Below are 14287 nucleotides of genomic sequence, written 5' to 3' on the forward strand. Positions count from 1 at the left end.
TTCTCCCTCTGCCTGTGTCTCTGCCCCTCTCTCTCTCTCTCTGTATGACTATCGTAAATAAATAAAAAATAAAAAAAATAATAAAAAAAAGAAATGTGATTTAGCTTGGTGTAGATTTATCAAGGAGCTGCGTCTGTGATTCCTGGGAGGTGCGTTGGAAATCACTGAGCTAGGAGAAGAGTCTGTAGTCTTCAGAAGGCTAGTTGCATTTTTGAAAGTGAAATTGTCTCCCTTAAATAACAGTATGAGGCTGTGGTTACATTTACAGGATTTTTGAGCTCAGTCATTGTGTGTGGTGACAATGCTTTCACCGGCCCTTGTATGAAGGGAAAGAGTCAGGGGATCACAGTCAGAGAGAATCTTGGAGGTGGTCAAACCCAAACCCTTACGCATGGGTAGGGAAGCTGAGACCCAAAGCCATACAAGACCAGACAGACACGGAGGATGGGTGATAAGTCTGGCTAGCGGAGTTGTTTGGATTTGGGTTGGGCTGGGGGTGAGAAGCGTGGAGAATGAAGTATGGAGCAGGATTGAAGGGTAGGTGGTTGTGTAGGTCTGTGATTTCAAACAATGATAATAAGTACATACAGATGCAGGAAGAAAGCCATTCTGAACTAATGAGGTGGCAATTGAGTTTTGGTTAATTTTTACACCTTTTGATGTATGAACCAGTTTGGAAAAGCCATAAAAAAGTTAGTGAAGTTCTATAGAAGTTGCTGAGACCTGGAGAATTTAGGGGCCTAGGGGCTCATATTTACAATGAATAAGCAAGGACTTGATAAAATCCTAGCATCCTAGGAAAAGAACCTGACGCCAGCAAGGTCGCAATGCTGCATGTGTAGACGCGAAGTGAGTTTGCAGCAGAGAGGGAACCAGCACACAGGAGCTCAGTCCCCACCATCCTGCCAGCACCCAGGGTAGGGGGCCCTCGCACTAACTCTTCCTCAGCCCCCCAGACAAGGCTAACCGTAGCCAGTGTGGGAGTGAGGAAAGAAGACAGCCCAGTCTCAGGCAGCACCTTGTAGCAGGGGAGATACAGTGGCTGTGGGTCTGGGGGAAGCAGGTGGAAGGAGGGGCTTGGCGTGGCCCCCGGGAAAGCCAGCCAGTAACCCCAGTAAAGGAGGCAGTGGTCAGCCCGGTCCCGGGAATGTCACCTGTGCAGCCGGAGGAAGGACTGTGGTTAAACATGCTCTTTGCAGAACTCGGTTTATACACAGAATATATGCATGGGTTTATTTTAATAACATTATGGCAGAGCACACAAACTCTTTATTTCTAATAAAGACTTTTTACACCTAAACTGCTGAGACCCCCATTGGGTCCCCGGTGGCAGCCACCTGAGGCACAGCAGGCGCAGGAGGGAGTGACAAAAGATGTAGCTGGGCCCGGCCCCATGAGCACAGGTCCTTTCTAAGCAGTGGCAGCCTTGGTTAGTGACGTAGACCACACAGGTGCCAGAGGCAGACACACAGGCCCTCGGCCCTCTGCAGCTGTAGAGCCTGGGTGGATTCCCCGAACCCCTCTCCAGGAGCATTTCTCATCTGTAAGATAGACATTTGGGTTCACAAGTGATTGGAGGTCATACGTCCCACACTGCAGGTTCATCCGTGGGCTAGACATGGGTTTGAACTTCACCTTTTCATTTGAAAAATCGAGCTGAAGACTCAAACATTCATCACTTTAAAATCATGTTCGATTTTTTTTCCGGGTACATGTCTTTTATTTTGGGGGATGTGTACCGCTTGAACTTGAGACTGTTTAAACTTTATATCGGTGTCTGTCCACCTGCCACCTTCTCTGCTCAGAGTGTGATTTTTTGTTTTTTCCTCTTTTAAGATCAAGTTAATAATGATTCCTCTCTGGTTATGGGTGTCCTGGAAGCCTCTGTGAAAGGCAGTGGCTTCCAAACCTGACCCTGCATCAGAATCACCTGGGGAGCCTATTTACAGAGGGCATTTCGGTCCCTACCCCCCTGAAAATGATTCAGTAAGGGAGGAGCTCTGGGGGTCGCATCTTTACAGGCTTGTGCATCAAGGCTGACAGGCATATAATAAGCCTTCGAGAAGCCAGGGCCCTCATTTACCCCTAGGAATCTGGCATTATCGTGAGCGAGCAAGACTGGGTTTAGGGCTACATAAGGGGGTGGGGAGCAGAGTTACTAACATGATGAGGGCCTTTATTGCAGCTTTATTATATCGCATATTTGAAAAACCAGGCAAATGGTCACCTTGTTCTTTTGTTTGTTTTTTATAGATCGTGAGGACCAGTCCATTCTTTGCACGTAAGTAAATATGAACGTTCAGACTTGTTTTTGATTCTGTTGGAAACAAAAGCAATTGTGTTTTTTGTTTTGGGGAGAGGGGGGAAAGTTGAGCAGTAATTTGAAGAATTCGATGTAAAGCTTGCAGTTATTCTAAGACTGAGATGATGCAGATTGCTTAAATCACTGTTTGGCTGTCACACCTGGTTTCTCCGACATTTTGCAGTGTTTATGTGCGAAACTTGTGTGTGTAGTCCCTGCGTACACCTGTGGCCTCCTGCATGTTCCAGCAATGCGTCCACGTTACCTGGTAAATGTGACCAGCAGTCATGTCCTTGTGAGCTGAGTGCTGGAGCACCAGGATCGAATGAAGCCGTATTGACAGCAGGACACCATTAGTTTGGCTTAGAAAGACCAGCCTGGCTACAGTGTGGGTGGAAAATGAATTGGAAGACCAGTCGGAGGCTGTTGGGCATTGCAGGCAAGGGCTGGCTGATGGCTTCAGGCAGCAGTGTGACTGCACCTGGAAGAGAGTGAGGAGACACACCGAGTATGCAGGGGGAGTTAGTGAAGGGGTCGGAGTGTCTTTCCCCCGCCGGCCCCAGGAGACTGGGTGTGGGTGGGGACACTGGCTGTGATGCTGCCAGCCTATCTTCCCATCTCTGCCCACCGGCCACCGTGCTGCCTGCCTGGAGGTGGAGCTCAGGAGAGGGCTGCCCCAGGCGCTGAGACCTGAGCTGTCGGTGCAGGCCTGTGAGAGAGACTCCTTCCAAGAGGAGGGAGAGAGAAGGCCAGGCGTGGAAAGACACATTCAGGGGGGCCGAGGAGGCAGGAGGGTGTGTGTCGGCAGAGCGAGCCCCATGGAGACGGTGCATTGTGTGTGTCCTTCCAGCACCTGGGGACTAAGAGGGAGGCAGAGGCCAGACTATGCTTGAGGCATGATGGGGAAGTGACCAAGTTAACACCCAAAACACTGAGTATAGGCCTGCTGCTCTCAAATAGCAGGAAGCATGAAGGGTGGTTGTGAGAGACAACAGTCTTGCTGTTCGCGGTGGAGTGTTTACTGGAAGAGATTTTTTTTTTTAACATTTTATTCATTTATTTGACAGAGAGGACAATTGGGGCTGGGGGGAGCGGTTGGGGAGGAAAAGCCAGAGGGAGAAGCAGACTCCCCACTGAGCAGGGGGCCTGATGCAGGACTCAATCATGACCTGAGCTGAAGGCAGACGCCTAACCACTGAGCCCCCCGGGTGCCCCTGTGGAGGAGATTAAATGGGGGCTGGAAACTTCTCATCCAATGGCTTCTGTCTTCAATGATGTCACCACTCCAGTATCTGATGGGGATGCGGAGAGGTGGGAGTGCTGGCACCCATCTGCTTATTGTGTACCTTCTCTCCTGGCGTCATTGGGCTCTGGGTTCTACAGGTCTGCTCCTCTGAGCACCAGGCTGCCCTGGAAAGACTTCTCGCAGCAGTTGGGTTGGTCTCAGCTGGGCGGTTGCACAGATCTGGGTTAGGCTGAGTGTTCGCACCTGGGCTCTCCCACCGGCAGCCAGCTGTGGGGATAGCCTGGGTGCCTTGCCTTCCCCCTACGTCTCCTCCTGGGCACCCAACACGGTGCCAGGACTCCAGGAGCAGCGGGAGGGCGAGCTCCGGCATGCAAGCGTCGTTCAGGTCTCTGCTCGTGTCACATTTGCCAAATTCCTGTTCCCACGCCAGACACATGGCCAAGGCCAGAGTCAGTGTGAGAAACGCTACGTTGCCGTGGACCGTCCTCCATCCGGTCCATCAGAACGTGGAGTGATTGCCGTTCTTGCAAGTGGGGGACGGTGGAGGGAGAGAATGGAGAATTTTGGCAATCAGAGTCATCCCAGGGGGATGTGGGCAGAGGGGAGTGGACAGATTGGGTGGGGGGCAGCAGGTGGGTCGGGACAGAGTGCCAGGGGTCTTCATGGAATAGAGCAGATAATGCTGGGGACACCGGTGTTGGTGCAGGAAGGGTGTGGGGCCATGGGAGTGAGTGGCTTGGAGAGGTAGGAGGTGTTCATGGAATTGAGGGCGCCCAGGGTCAGGGGTCCGGGTGATGTGTCCTTGACATGCAGAGAGGAGGGTCTTGACCACACGCATGCGTGTACACATGCACACACCAGTGCTGAAGTGCCAGCTCCTCATTAAGCTAAATGATTTCATCTAAAGGAGAGTCCTTTATTCCAACATAATATCCTTCCCATTTTGGGGGGATAAAAACTGCTTTCTTTTTTTTTTTTTTTTTTAATTTTTATCCATCCATGATAGTCACACAGAGAGAGAGGCAGAGACACAGGCAGCGGGAGAAGCAGGCTCCATGCACCAGGAGCCCGACGTGGGATTCGATCCCGGGTCTCCAGGATCGCGCCCTGGGCCAAAGGCAGGCGCCAAACCGCTGCACCACCCAGGGATCCCTGCTTTCTTTTTTGAGACCAGAGTAGAGTTTTTTGTTTTTAACCATCTTCCTGGGTGAGAGGAGGAGGCAGGGAGGGACAGGGGCTTTTTCCCATGCAAAGCTCTGGAAATGGCATGAAGGTAAGTGAGCGGGATGACTTTGCTCCTGACTCCAGTCGGGGGGGAGGTGAGGGCAGGGGAGAGATGGGTGGCCTTCACCTGGGAGGGCAGTCTAGGGCACGCTCACTGAAGAGGTAGAGGATGTGGGTGACTCTGCTCACTCTGGAGTGGGGGATCCCGGAGTCTGCAGAGAAAACTGGGGGTGGGGTGCTGGGGGTCAGACTATAGCAGGGTTTGGGGTCAGGGGAGGGCAGTATGGGGAGAGACTGTGAGAATGCAAAGTGACCAGAGGAGCCGATGTCTTTGGCACTGAACAAGCACAAGAACAGCTAGGCTGTGAGCCTGAAGGATTCCCATGAGTCCACGGGGGGAGGGGCCTGGGGCCTCTGGAGGCTGTGGCCGCAGCTGGCACCTCCTGGTACCTTTGGTGCATTGCTAGCTCAGGTGAGGCCCCCAGCCAGATGAGTTTCCAGACCCTGATCCTTCTAACGCTCCCTGGTGGCTTCCTGAAGAACCAGTGTGCCAGGTGGATGAGGGCGATCCCTTGAAGCCTCCAGGCGGGGAGGACAGCAGGTGAGAATTGGCATCCGGCAGTTGTCAACGTTCTGGTGTCACTGGAGCATATGGTGTGAAGTAGGGTACAAATGCCAGCTTGAACTCAAAGTGCTGAAAAAAAAAAAACCTATATTCCTGTACAAGCATCACACAGTTTCTCATCAGTTCCTGTGTTTTAGGACTCAAAGCCCCACATCTCACGGTGTCCCTCATTTCTGGTCACATGGTCAGACAATTCTTTCTGTCTTGTCCTAGCACCACACCTCACGTCTGGCCCATTCTTTTTTAATATATTTTTTTAAAAGCTATTTATTCATGAGAGACAGAGAGGCAGAGACACAGGCAGAGGGAGAAGCAGGCTCCATGCAGGGAGCCCGATGCAGGGCTTGATCCTGGGACCGCGGGATCATGCCCTGAGCCATGGCAGATGCTCAACCACTGAGCCACCTGGGTGCCCCATGTCTGGCCCATTCTATGTGGATCACAGCAGACTTTGTGCCCTTTAGCTTCTTCTTCCCTCCAGGGAGGAAATCTCTGCAAATCGAGTCACACCTACATGACCCGTTCCAGTCCACATTGGTTTTCTCTCCTTGGACCTTTCTTCACATTCACTACTGTTCTTGGTCCCTTCTTTGGGTCACCCGTGTCGTGTTTCACAACTAGGCCACAAGGGGGATACTCTGACTTCCTCAACTGCTTCTTCATGACCCCTGAGACCCTGGCACGCTATTCTGAACATAGTACATGCTTCAGAAACAGATAAAATTTCAAACGAAAGAACAAATCTAATGAAGCAGGAACCCAGATAATAGGCTACACTGTAGAAGTTTTAGGAACTGGTGAGGCTATGTGTTTTCTTTTTTTCTTTTTCTTTTTTTTTTTTAATTTATGATAGACATAGAGAGAGGCAGAGACACAGGAGGAGGAGGAAGAAGCAGGCTCCATGCCGGGAGCCTGACGTGGGACTCGATCCCAGGACTCCAGGATTGCACCCTGGGCCAAAGGCAGGTGTTAAACCGCTGAGCCACCCAGGGATCCCCAAGGCTATGTGTTTTCATGGGAAAAATTGCTGCTGCTGTTCTTAAGAGGCATGAGTAGAATGGTATGTGCCCCCCCCCACGTGCATCAACCAGCTCCCGTGATTTTAAAATTTTTACCACATCTTCATATTTTCCCCTTTTTAAAACTTTTGCTGATGCATTTCCCCCAAGTTATTTTAAAAATTTCAATACTGTCCATGCTACATACCCTTTACTTTGTCAGTTTTCTCTCTATGCACACGAGCCCTTTTTTTTTTTCTAATCATTTGCAAGTTGACTGCAGACCTCCTGACACCCCGGACTTCTCCAGCATGTGTCTCCCAAGGATGAGAACTACAGGCTGTTATCACTCTTAGAAGATCAATATCAGTTCTGTAACATCTAATGTGGAATCCATATTCAATTTCCTGTAGTAGTTCTCAACGCATTTTCGTATAACTTTGAAAATCCACAATCCTGTTAAGGTTCACTTCTTGCATTAAGTCTCTTCATTTCAGTCCTGTATTCTAGAATAGTCTTCTCACTTTTTTTTGTTTTTTGTTTCATTGGCTTGTGTTCTTTGAAAAAGTCAGTTATTTAGAACCTGATCTGCAAGTATCTTTTATTTTTTTTTTTATTTTTTTTTTAAATTTTTATTTATTTATGATAGTCACAGAGAGAGAGAGAGAGAGAGAGGCAGAGAGAGAAGCAGGCTCCATGCACCGGGAGCCCGACGTGGGATTCGATCCCGGGTCTCCAGGATCGCGCCCTGGGCCAAAGGCAGGCGCCAAACCGCTGCGCCACCCAGGGATCCCTTTTAAAGATGATCCATGGCAATGCAGTTTTGACATGGACCACCCAGCGCTCACTCCTCCACACAGTGCCCCGACTGCGGACCCCAGACATAAGTCGGTCCCAGGCCACCTGTACCTCTGACCAGCTGGCTACAAATTTGGGGGTTGCTACCCCCTGGAGGTTGATGGTTCATGGGGATGACAAATCAGAGCCAGCCAGAAGAGACAGCTAGGGTGAGGTCTGGGAGGGTCTCAAACATAAACTTTCCATATCCTCTGGATACTTCCTCTCCCTGCACGTCGATGTTTATCACCAACCAGGAAGCTCACCCGAGCTTTGTAGTCCAGAGTTTTTACTGGGGCTTCCTGAAGCAGAATGATTGATTGAGTCATTGGCCATGTATTTGAATTCCATCTCCAGCCCTTCTCCCCTCCCAGAATGTTGGGATGATCTCACATGACTCAATGCTTCCAATCACTTGGTTGGTCTTCTGGGATGGCCAGTGCCCCTCCTGGAACTTTCCAGGGGCCTGCCATGAGTCCCCTCGTTAGCACAAGCTCTCAGGACCCACCATGAATGATGGAGACTTTCCGAGGACTTAAGAGGCTCCCTTCCAGGAGCCAAGGACAAAGACCAGTCCCGTTCTTCATTGTACACCATCAGTTAGAGTCACACAGGAATCTGAGTACTGGAAGCTTCTGTGGAAGGAGGGGATAAGGAAGCTGCATTCTGCTCACACGCTAGGAAAGAAGAGAATTTGTGTATTCATGGTCTTCAGTGTCTTGGGGATCATAATAACCCCACATACAGTAAGCAGGGAGCCAGGTGCAAGACTCAGACCTCTCCCCTTGACTGGGCAGTTTGGGAGCTTGGATAACCTTTTTTTTTTTTTTTTTTTTTTTTATTTTTAAAAAAATTTTGAGAGGAAGCAAGCATGATTGGGGGAGGGGCAGGTGGAGAGGGAGAGAGAAACTCTCCAGCCAACTCCACACTGAGTGGATCCTAACTTGGGGCTCGATCTTGTGACCCCGGAGCATGCTCTGAACTGAAATCAAGAGTCAGGCACTTAACTAGTTGAGCCACCTGGGCGCCCCTGGATGACTATTTTTGATGAGGATTTTTTTTTTTGTAACGTCTGGAAGCAGGAAACACTCGGAGGGAATTACTGCTGTTGATATAATGAAAGGTTAGTGAATGCTAATTTACTTTTGTCACCAGAAGTGACCTTTGTGGGCATGTGTAATTAGGGTCATTTTAGACAGCTTTGTCATCAATGAATAGGTTTGGATGTATGAGGTGAGTCTCCTAGCATCTGATTCTCTCTTCTTGAGCATAAAGTAGCAGTCAGCAAGTACCTTCTTTCCTTTTCTTCCCTTTAACTTAGTCCAAGCATCTTACTGTGAATATTTCCAAACATGACTCAAAATCCCTTCCACTTTAAGACCCATATATCCCTCAACCTAGGTCCTAGATTCATGTTTCACTCTATTTGCTGTTTGATACATTGATCTGTTCATCTTCTTTCCATCCACCAATCCATTTTGTTGTGTTGGGAGGAAAGTTTCTTCTTTTCCACCTCATGTCCAGCAAGTGGGGATTTGCAAATTAACTGGCCATAGATTAACAGGAGAAAAGACTGTTTACCTGCACACATGAGAGTACTCAGTGATGAGTATCTTGCTGAATAACCGGAAATAAAAAGGCATATGTACTAAACATGACAAAAAAGGAGAATTAGGTCTTCCAGGAAAAAGCATGGAGGGTTCTCTTTACCAAATGCTGACAGACCTCTGACTTAGCACTTCCTGGGTCTGTCTGTTCCCCCATCAGGATGCTCCCTGGGATGAATGGCAGCTGAATCTCAGGAGGCTCTGCTTAAGGTTAGGTGATGTTTCCTTGTGTTGGCTGCTGATCAGGTATTTTCCAGTTCAAAGTAATTTTTATACCACTTTGATGAGCAATCAATCCCTTCATTTGATTTATTTCAAGTTAAATTGTAGACGTCAGTACACTTCCCCTTAAAACCTTCAGTGTGTGTAACATTAAAGTCCAATATTTATATGTTTATGTTTGGAGTAAAATTTGTATGTAATGAAATGCTTAAGTCTTAAATAAATACATGATTGCAGAGTTATTTGTGTAACCTGAACCTGTATTGAGATAGAGAATGTGGGGCACCTGGGTGGCTCATTGAGTGTCTGCCTTTGGCTCAGGATGTGATCTCGGGGTCCTGGGATCGATTCCTGCATTGGGCTCCTCACAGGGAGCCTGCTTCTCCCTCTGCCTGTCTCTCTGCCTCTCTGCCTCTCTGTGTCTCTCATGAATAAATACATAAAATCTTAAAAAAGTGAGAGCTAGAGAACGTGACTGTTGCCCTGAAGAAATTTCCCCAGCAGATCCCTACCCTCACCTCTTCTAGCCTTAGCACACTTCCAGTAATTCTTGGATGCCCCAGTTATGATATTTAATAACATTTTTCTTGTTCATATCTATTATAAGCTATATTGTAACTTGAGAAATATGAAAATGTGAAACAATGTATCTCAGATTTGAGAGAATAGGATCCTTTCAGTGGTGCCTTTGAGTACCCAGCAAATAAAGAAATCCAAAGTGTATAACTGGAATCCTTTAAAATTTAGCACACAGCCAAGCTACTTACATTTCCTGTGTGAAATTAACTATTTAGTCAATTTTACATAGTGCTTATTTTTTTTTATTTTTTTAAGATTTATTTATTTGCTTATTCATGGAAACAGATTGAGAGGGGGGGCGGGCAGAGACACAGGCAGAGGGAGAAGCAGGCTCCATGCCAGGAGCCTGACGTGGGACTCGATCCCAGGACTCCAGGATCGTGCCCTGGGCCAAAGGCAGGTACTAAACCGCTGAGCCACCCAGGGATCCCCTAGTGCTTATTTTCTATTAAGTACTCATGTTTGCATAGTATCACAAAGAAAAATATAGTTGGAGGCAACTTTTTAAAAGATTTATTCATATTAGAGAGTGCCAAGCAGTGAGAAGGACACAGCAAGAGAATCCTCCAGCCAACTCTGTACTGAGTGTAGAGCCTGATGCAGGGCTCGATCCCACAACTCTGAGATCACAACCTGAGCTGAAACCAAGAGTCAGACATTATACCACTGAGTTACCCAGGCACCCCAGAAGCAACTTAAAAAAAAAAATCAATACTTAGGTATTGATTAGATGTCAAAGTTCTCTCTAAGCTTTACCATTTTAATCACTCTCTACTTTTCCTCCAAAAGGACAAACCTCTTCATCTCTCCTCTGGTCTCATCTGCCTACCACCCCCCCCCAGCCTTTCCCTCTGCAGACTCAGGCCAGACAGTGTAGACCTCCACTTAAGGTCCAGCCCCCTGCATGGTCCTTGTTCTCCTGTTTCACCAAGGTCTTTAGTGATGATGTTAAGAGTTTCTCTTATCATGAGAAAGCCGTGTTCTCCACACTTGCATCCCAAGTCATCAACAGTGAAGTCCTACTAAAAACGTGTCCTCATGTTGACTTTCCTCTCATTAGCATTGAAACTCACAGGGCAGTCACCTTGGTAAGAAAATTATTCTGTTCTCTAAGCTCCCTTTTCAGGGGATCCCTGGGTGGCTCAGCGGTTTAGCACCTGCCTTTGGCCCGGGGCGTGATCCTGGAGTCCCAGGATCAAGTCTCACATCAGGCTCCCTGCCTGGAGCCTGTGTCTCCCTCTGCCTGTCTCTGCCTCTCTCTCTTTTTCTCTGTCTCATGAATAAATAAATAAAATCTTTTAAAAAAAAAAAAAACCTCCCTTTTTAAAGAATAATTTGTTTAGAACTAACTGCTGGTTAACTCAGGTTTTTCCTCCTTTTAAGTTATTTGATCATGTAACAATTGTAATTGCTTCACATCAGCCTTCCACTGGGACGTGATGAGATTTTTTTTTCTGTTAAGGAATTTTATCCCGTGCAAATACATTAAGTGGTGGTGACCGAGCCAGCCTGGGTTTAGAACCATTAGTTCTTGCTCTGAGTAACCTGCATTAAAAGCTTTAACAGGGAAGCCTGGGTGGCTCAGCAGTTGAGCATCTGCCTTTGGCTTGGGGCTTGATCCTAGGGTCCCAGGATCGAGTCCCACATTGGGCTCCCCGCAGGGAGCCTGCTTCTCCCTCTGCCTATGTGTCTCATGAATAAATAAATATTTTTTAAAAATAAAAGTAAAAGTTTTAACATAACTCAGAAGAATTGATGAACTAGCTAAAACCCAAAAATAGGCCCCATGAATGTAGTGAACAGATCTTTGACAGAGGAGCAAAGATAGGCCCTTTAACAAACAGTGCTGGGACAGCTGGACATCCACGTTAAAAAAAAAAATCCAGGTGCAGGCCTTACACCCTTCACAGAAATGAACTAAACCCAAACTATAAAGCTCCTATAAGATAACATAGGAGGAGGCGCGCCTAGGCGGCTCAGTTGGTTAAACGGCCGTCTCTTGACCTCGACTTAGGTCTTGATCTCAGGGTCATGAGTCTAAGCCCCACCGTGGGCTCCACAGAGGGCGTGGAGTCTATTTAAAGATAAGAGAGGAGGAAACGTGGATGATCTTGGGTCTGATGATGCTTTTTAAGATACAACACTAACGTCGTGATCCATGAAAGAAATAATAAGTTGGACTTCATTACTATTAAAAACTTGTCGGGCCGCCTGGGTGGCTCAGTGGTTTAGTGCCACCATCGGCCCAGGGCCTGATCCTGGGGACCCGGAATTGAGCCCCATGTCGGGCTCCCTGCTTCTCCCTCTGCCTGTGTCTCTGCCCCCCCCTTCTCTGTCTCTGTCTCTCATGAATAAATAAAATCTTAAAAAAAAATTGTCTGCAAAAGACAATGTCTAGATAATGAAAACAGAAGCCATAGCCTAGGAGAAAGTATTTTCAGAAGACTCATCTGATAAAGAAGATTGTTATACAAAATAAACCAAAAACCTCTTAAAACTTAATAAGGAAACAGCCCCATTAAAAAATGGGCCAAAGACCTTAGCAGATACCCACTAAAGAACATAGCAGATGGCAAAAGAGCCTGTGGAAGGGTGTTCCATGTCTTGTATCCTCACTACACACCTACTAGAATGGCCAACATCTGGAATGTTGACAACCCGAGATGCTGACAAGGATGTGGAGCAACAGGAACACACACTCATTCATTGCTGGTGGGAATGCAAAATGGTGCAGCCACTCTGGGAGACTATTTGGTGGTTTCTTATAAAACTAAGCATACTCTTTTTTGAGAGAGTAAGTGAGGAGCAGAGGGAGAGAAAGAGAATCTTAAGCAGGCTCCAGGCTTGATGTGAAACTTGATGTGGGTCTTGGTATCATGACCCCAAGATCATGACTTGAGCAGAAATCAAGAATTGGATGCTTTACTTCCTGAGCCACCAGGCACCCCAAAATTAAGCCAGTGACCCACCAATCACACCTCTTGGTATTTACCCTTTGGGGTTAGACTTAACGTCTACAGAAAAACCTGCTTTGTACATAATTACCCAAACTAGGAGGCAACCAGGATTGCCTTTCAGTAGGTGAATGGATGAACTGTGGTATGTCCAGGTGGTGGAGTCCTAATGAGCTCTCAAGCCATTAGAAGACCCAGAGGAATCCTAAATGCATATTAGTAAGTGGAAGAAACCAGTCTGAGAAGGCTCCATACTGTCTGATTCCAGCTATAGAGACAATGAGTACAGAGGGTGTGGGAGGGAGAGGAAATGAACAGGCAGGGTACAGAAGATTTTTATAGGGCAGAGAAAATATCCCATATGGTATTACAATAGTAGACACAAGTCGTCACCTATTTGTAGGTGAGAATGTACAACACCTGGAGTGAACCATAACAAAACTATGGACTTTGGGCGACCATGATGTGTCCGTGTAGTGTCATTGTTAGTAAAAAATGTCCCATTTTAGTGATGTTGATAATTGACACTGTGCATGTGCAGGCACAAGATAGATGAGAAACCTCTGCCTTCCTCTCAGTCTTGTTTTAAGCCTAAAATTGCTTTTAAAATATACTTAAAAACAGGGATCCCTGGGTGGCGCAGCGGTTTGGTGCCTGCCTTTGGCCCAGGGCCCGATCCTGGAGACCTGGGATCGAGTCCCATGTCGGGCTCCCGGTGCATGGAGCCTGCTTCTCCCTCTGCCTGTGTCTCTGCCTCTCTCTCTCTCTCTCTCTATCATAAATATATATATATATATATATATATATATATATATATATATATATATATATATATACTTAAAAACAAAAACAAAAAATGTCTCAAGCAACAGTGTGGTATAGTTGAAAAGTCAAACAGAAGTCTGGTGTTCTTTCTCATACCCTGAGCTACTCTGTGACCCCAGGCCCAACCATAGGCTTCTCTAGAACACACTTTGCTTTTTCTGATGATCCTTTGCCTTGGAAGTACACTCAAGTCTGAAAACTGGGGAATTTTTAGATATTCTAGGTGCATCTCAATGATAGCTTAGTTCTGGGGGTGGGGGATGTAGGGGGATAAGTATGCAAATCAACTGGTAAATAGAAGTTTAAGATGTTCCCAGCAAATAGGCCAGGAAAGGGAACTAACATCTGCAAATGTTCCCTCCATTCATCTTTGCAGCAGCCCCGTTAGCCCCAATCACATGTCACCTTATCCAAGGCTGACCCTAATGTTAGTGGGATGCAGGACTGGAACCTGCGCCCATCTTGACCACAGAAACCTCTGCTCTTGCTCATGAGCTGCTTCCTGGCAGAACAGGATTTTGAAACTGGGGGAAATCCTCAGCTAATGTCCCATAGGTGATAGGAGCTGTTGGTTTTCTGGCAGAGGTTGTCTGAAGCAAGAACTTCCAGTGCAGGGTGCTTTTGGAACTGGGCTGGATTTGATGTATCTCGAGAAGACCAACAGAAGCAGTGAAGATCTGGGCGAGGAGTTTCTTGCTGGGGAAAGGCACCCATGGTCCAGAAGGGACTCAGAGAAAGACCTCAGGATTGATCACGTGTTGACGATCTGCTTCCCCGCTTCTCAGCACTGTTGGTTTTTAAATTTCATTTTGGATTGTGCACCTGAGAAGCCCCGAAGGCCATAGACCTCTCTAGAAAGCTGGAATAC

The 14287-nt window shown here is 47.3% G+C and overlaps 1 protein-coding gene across 4 annotated transcripts in view; it reads left to right on the plus strand.

The window, feature by feature from the left end:
- Positions 1-14287, plus strand: part of MYH10 (myosin heavy chain 10) — a 121698-nt gene that overhangs the window by 23675 nt on the left and 83736 nt on the right. For all 4 annotated transcript variants that reach the window (XM_055305128.1, XM_055305129.1, XM_055305130.1 and 1 more), the window contains exon 4: positions 2254-2281. In XM_055305128.1, coding sequence (XP_055161103.1) covers positions 2254-2281 — 28 coding nt within the window. The remainder of the gene's footprint in view (positions 1-2253; positions 2282-14287) is intronic.

The sequence above is a fragment of the Nyctereutes procyonoides genome, unplaced genomic scaffold (assembly GCF_905146905.1).
Source record: "Nyctereutes procyonoides isolate TBG_1078 unplaced genomic scaffold, NYPRO_anot_genome, whole genome shotgun sequence".
NCBI classification, from domain to species: Eukaryota; Metazoa; Chordata; class Mammalia; order Carnivora; family Canidae; genus Nyctereutes; species Nyctereutes procyonoides.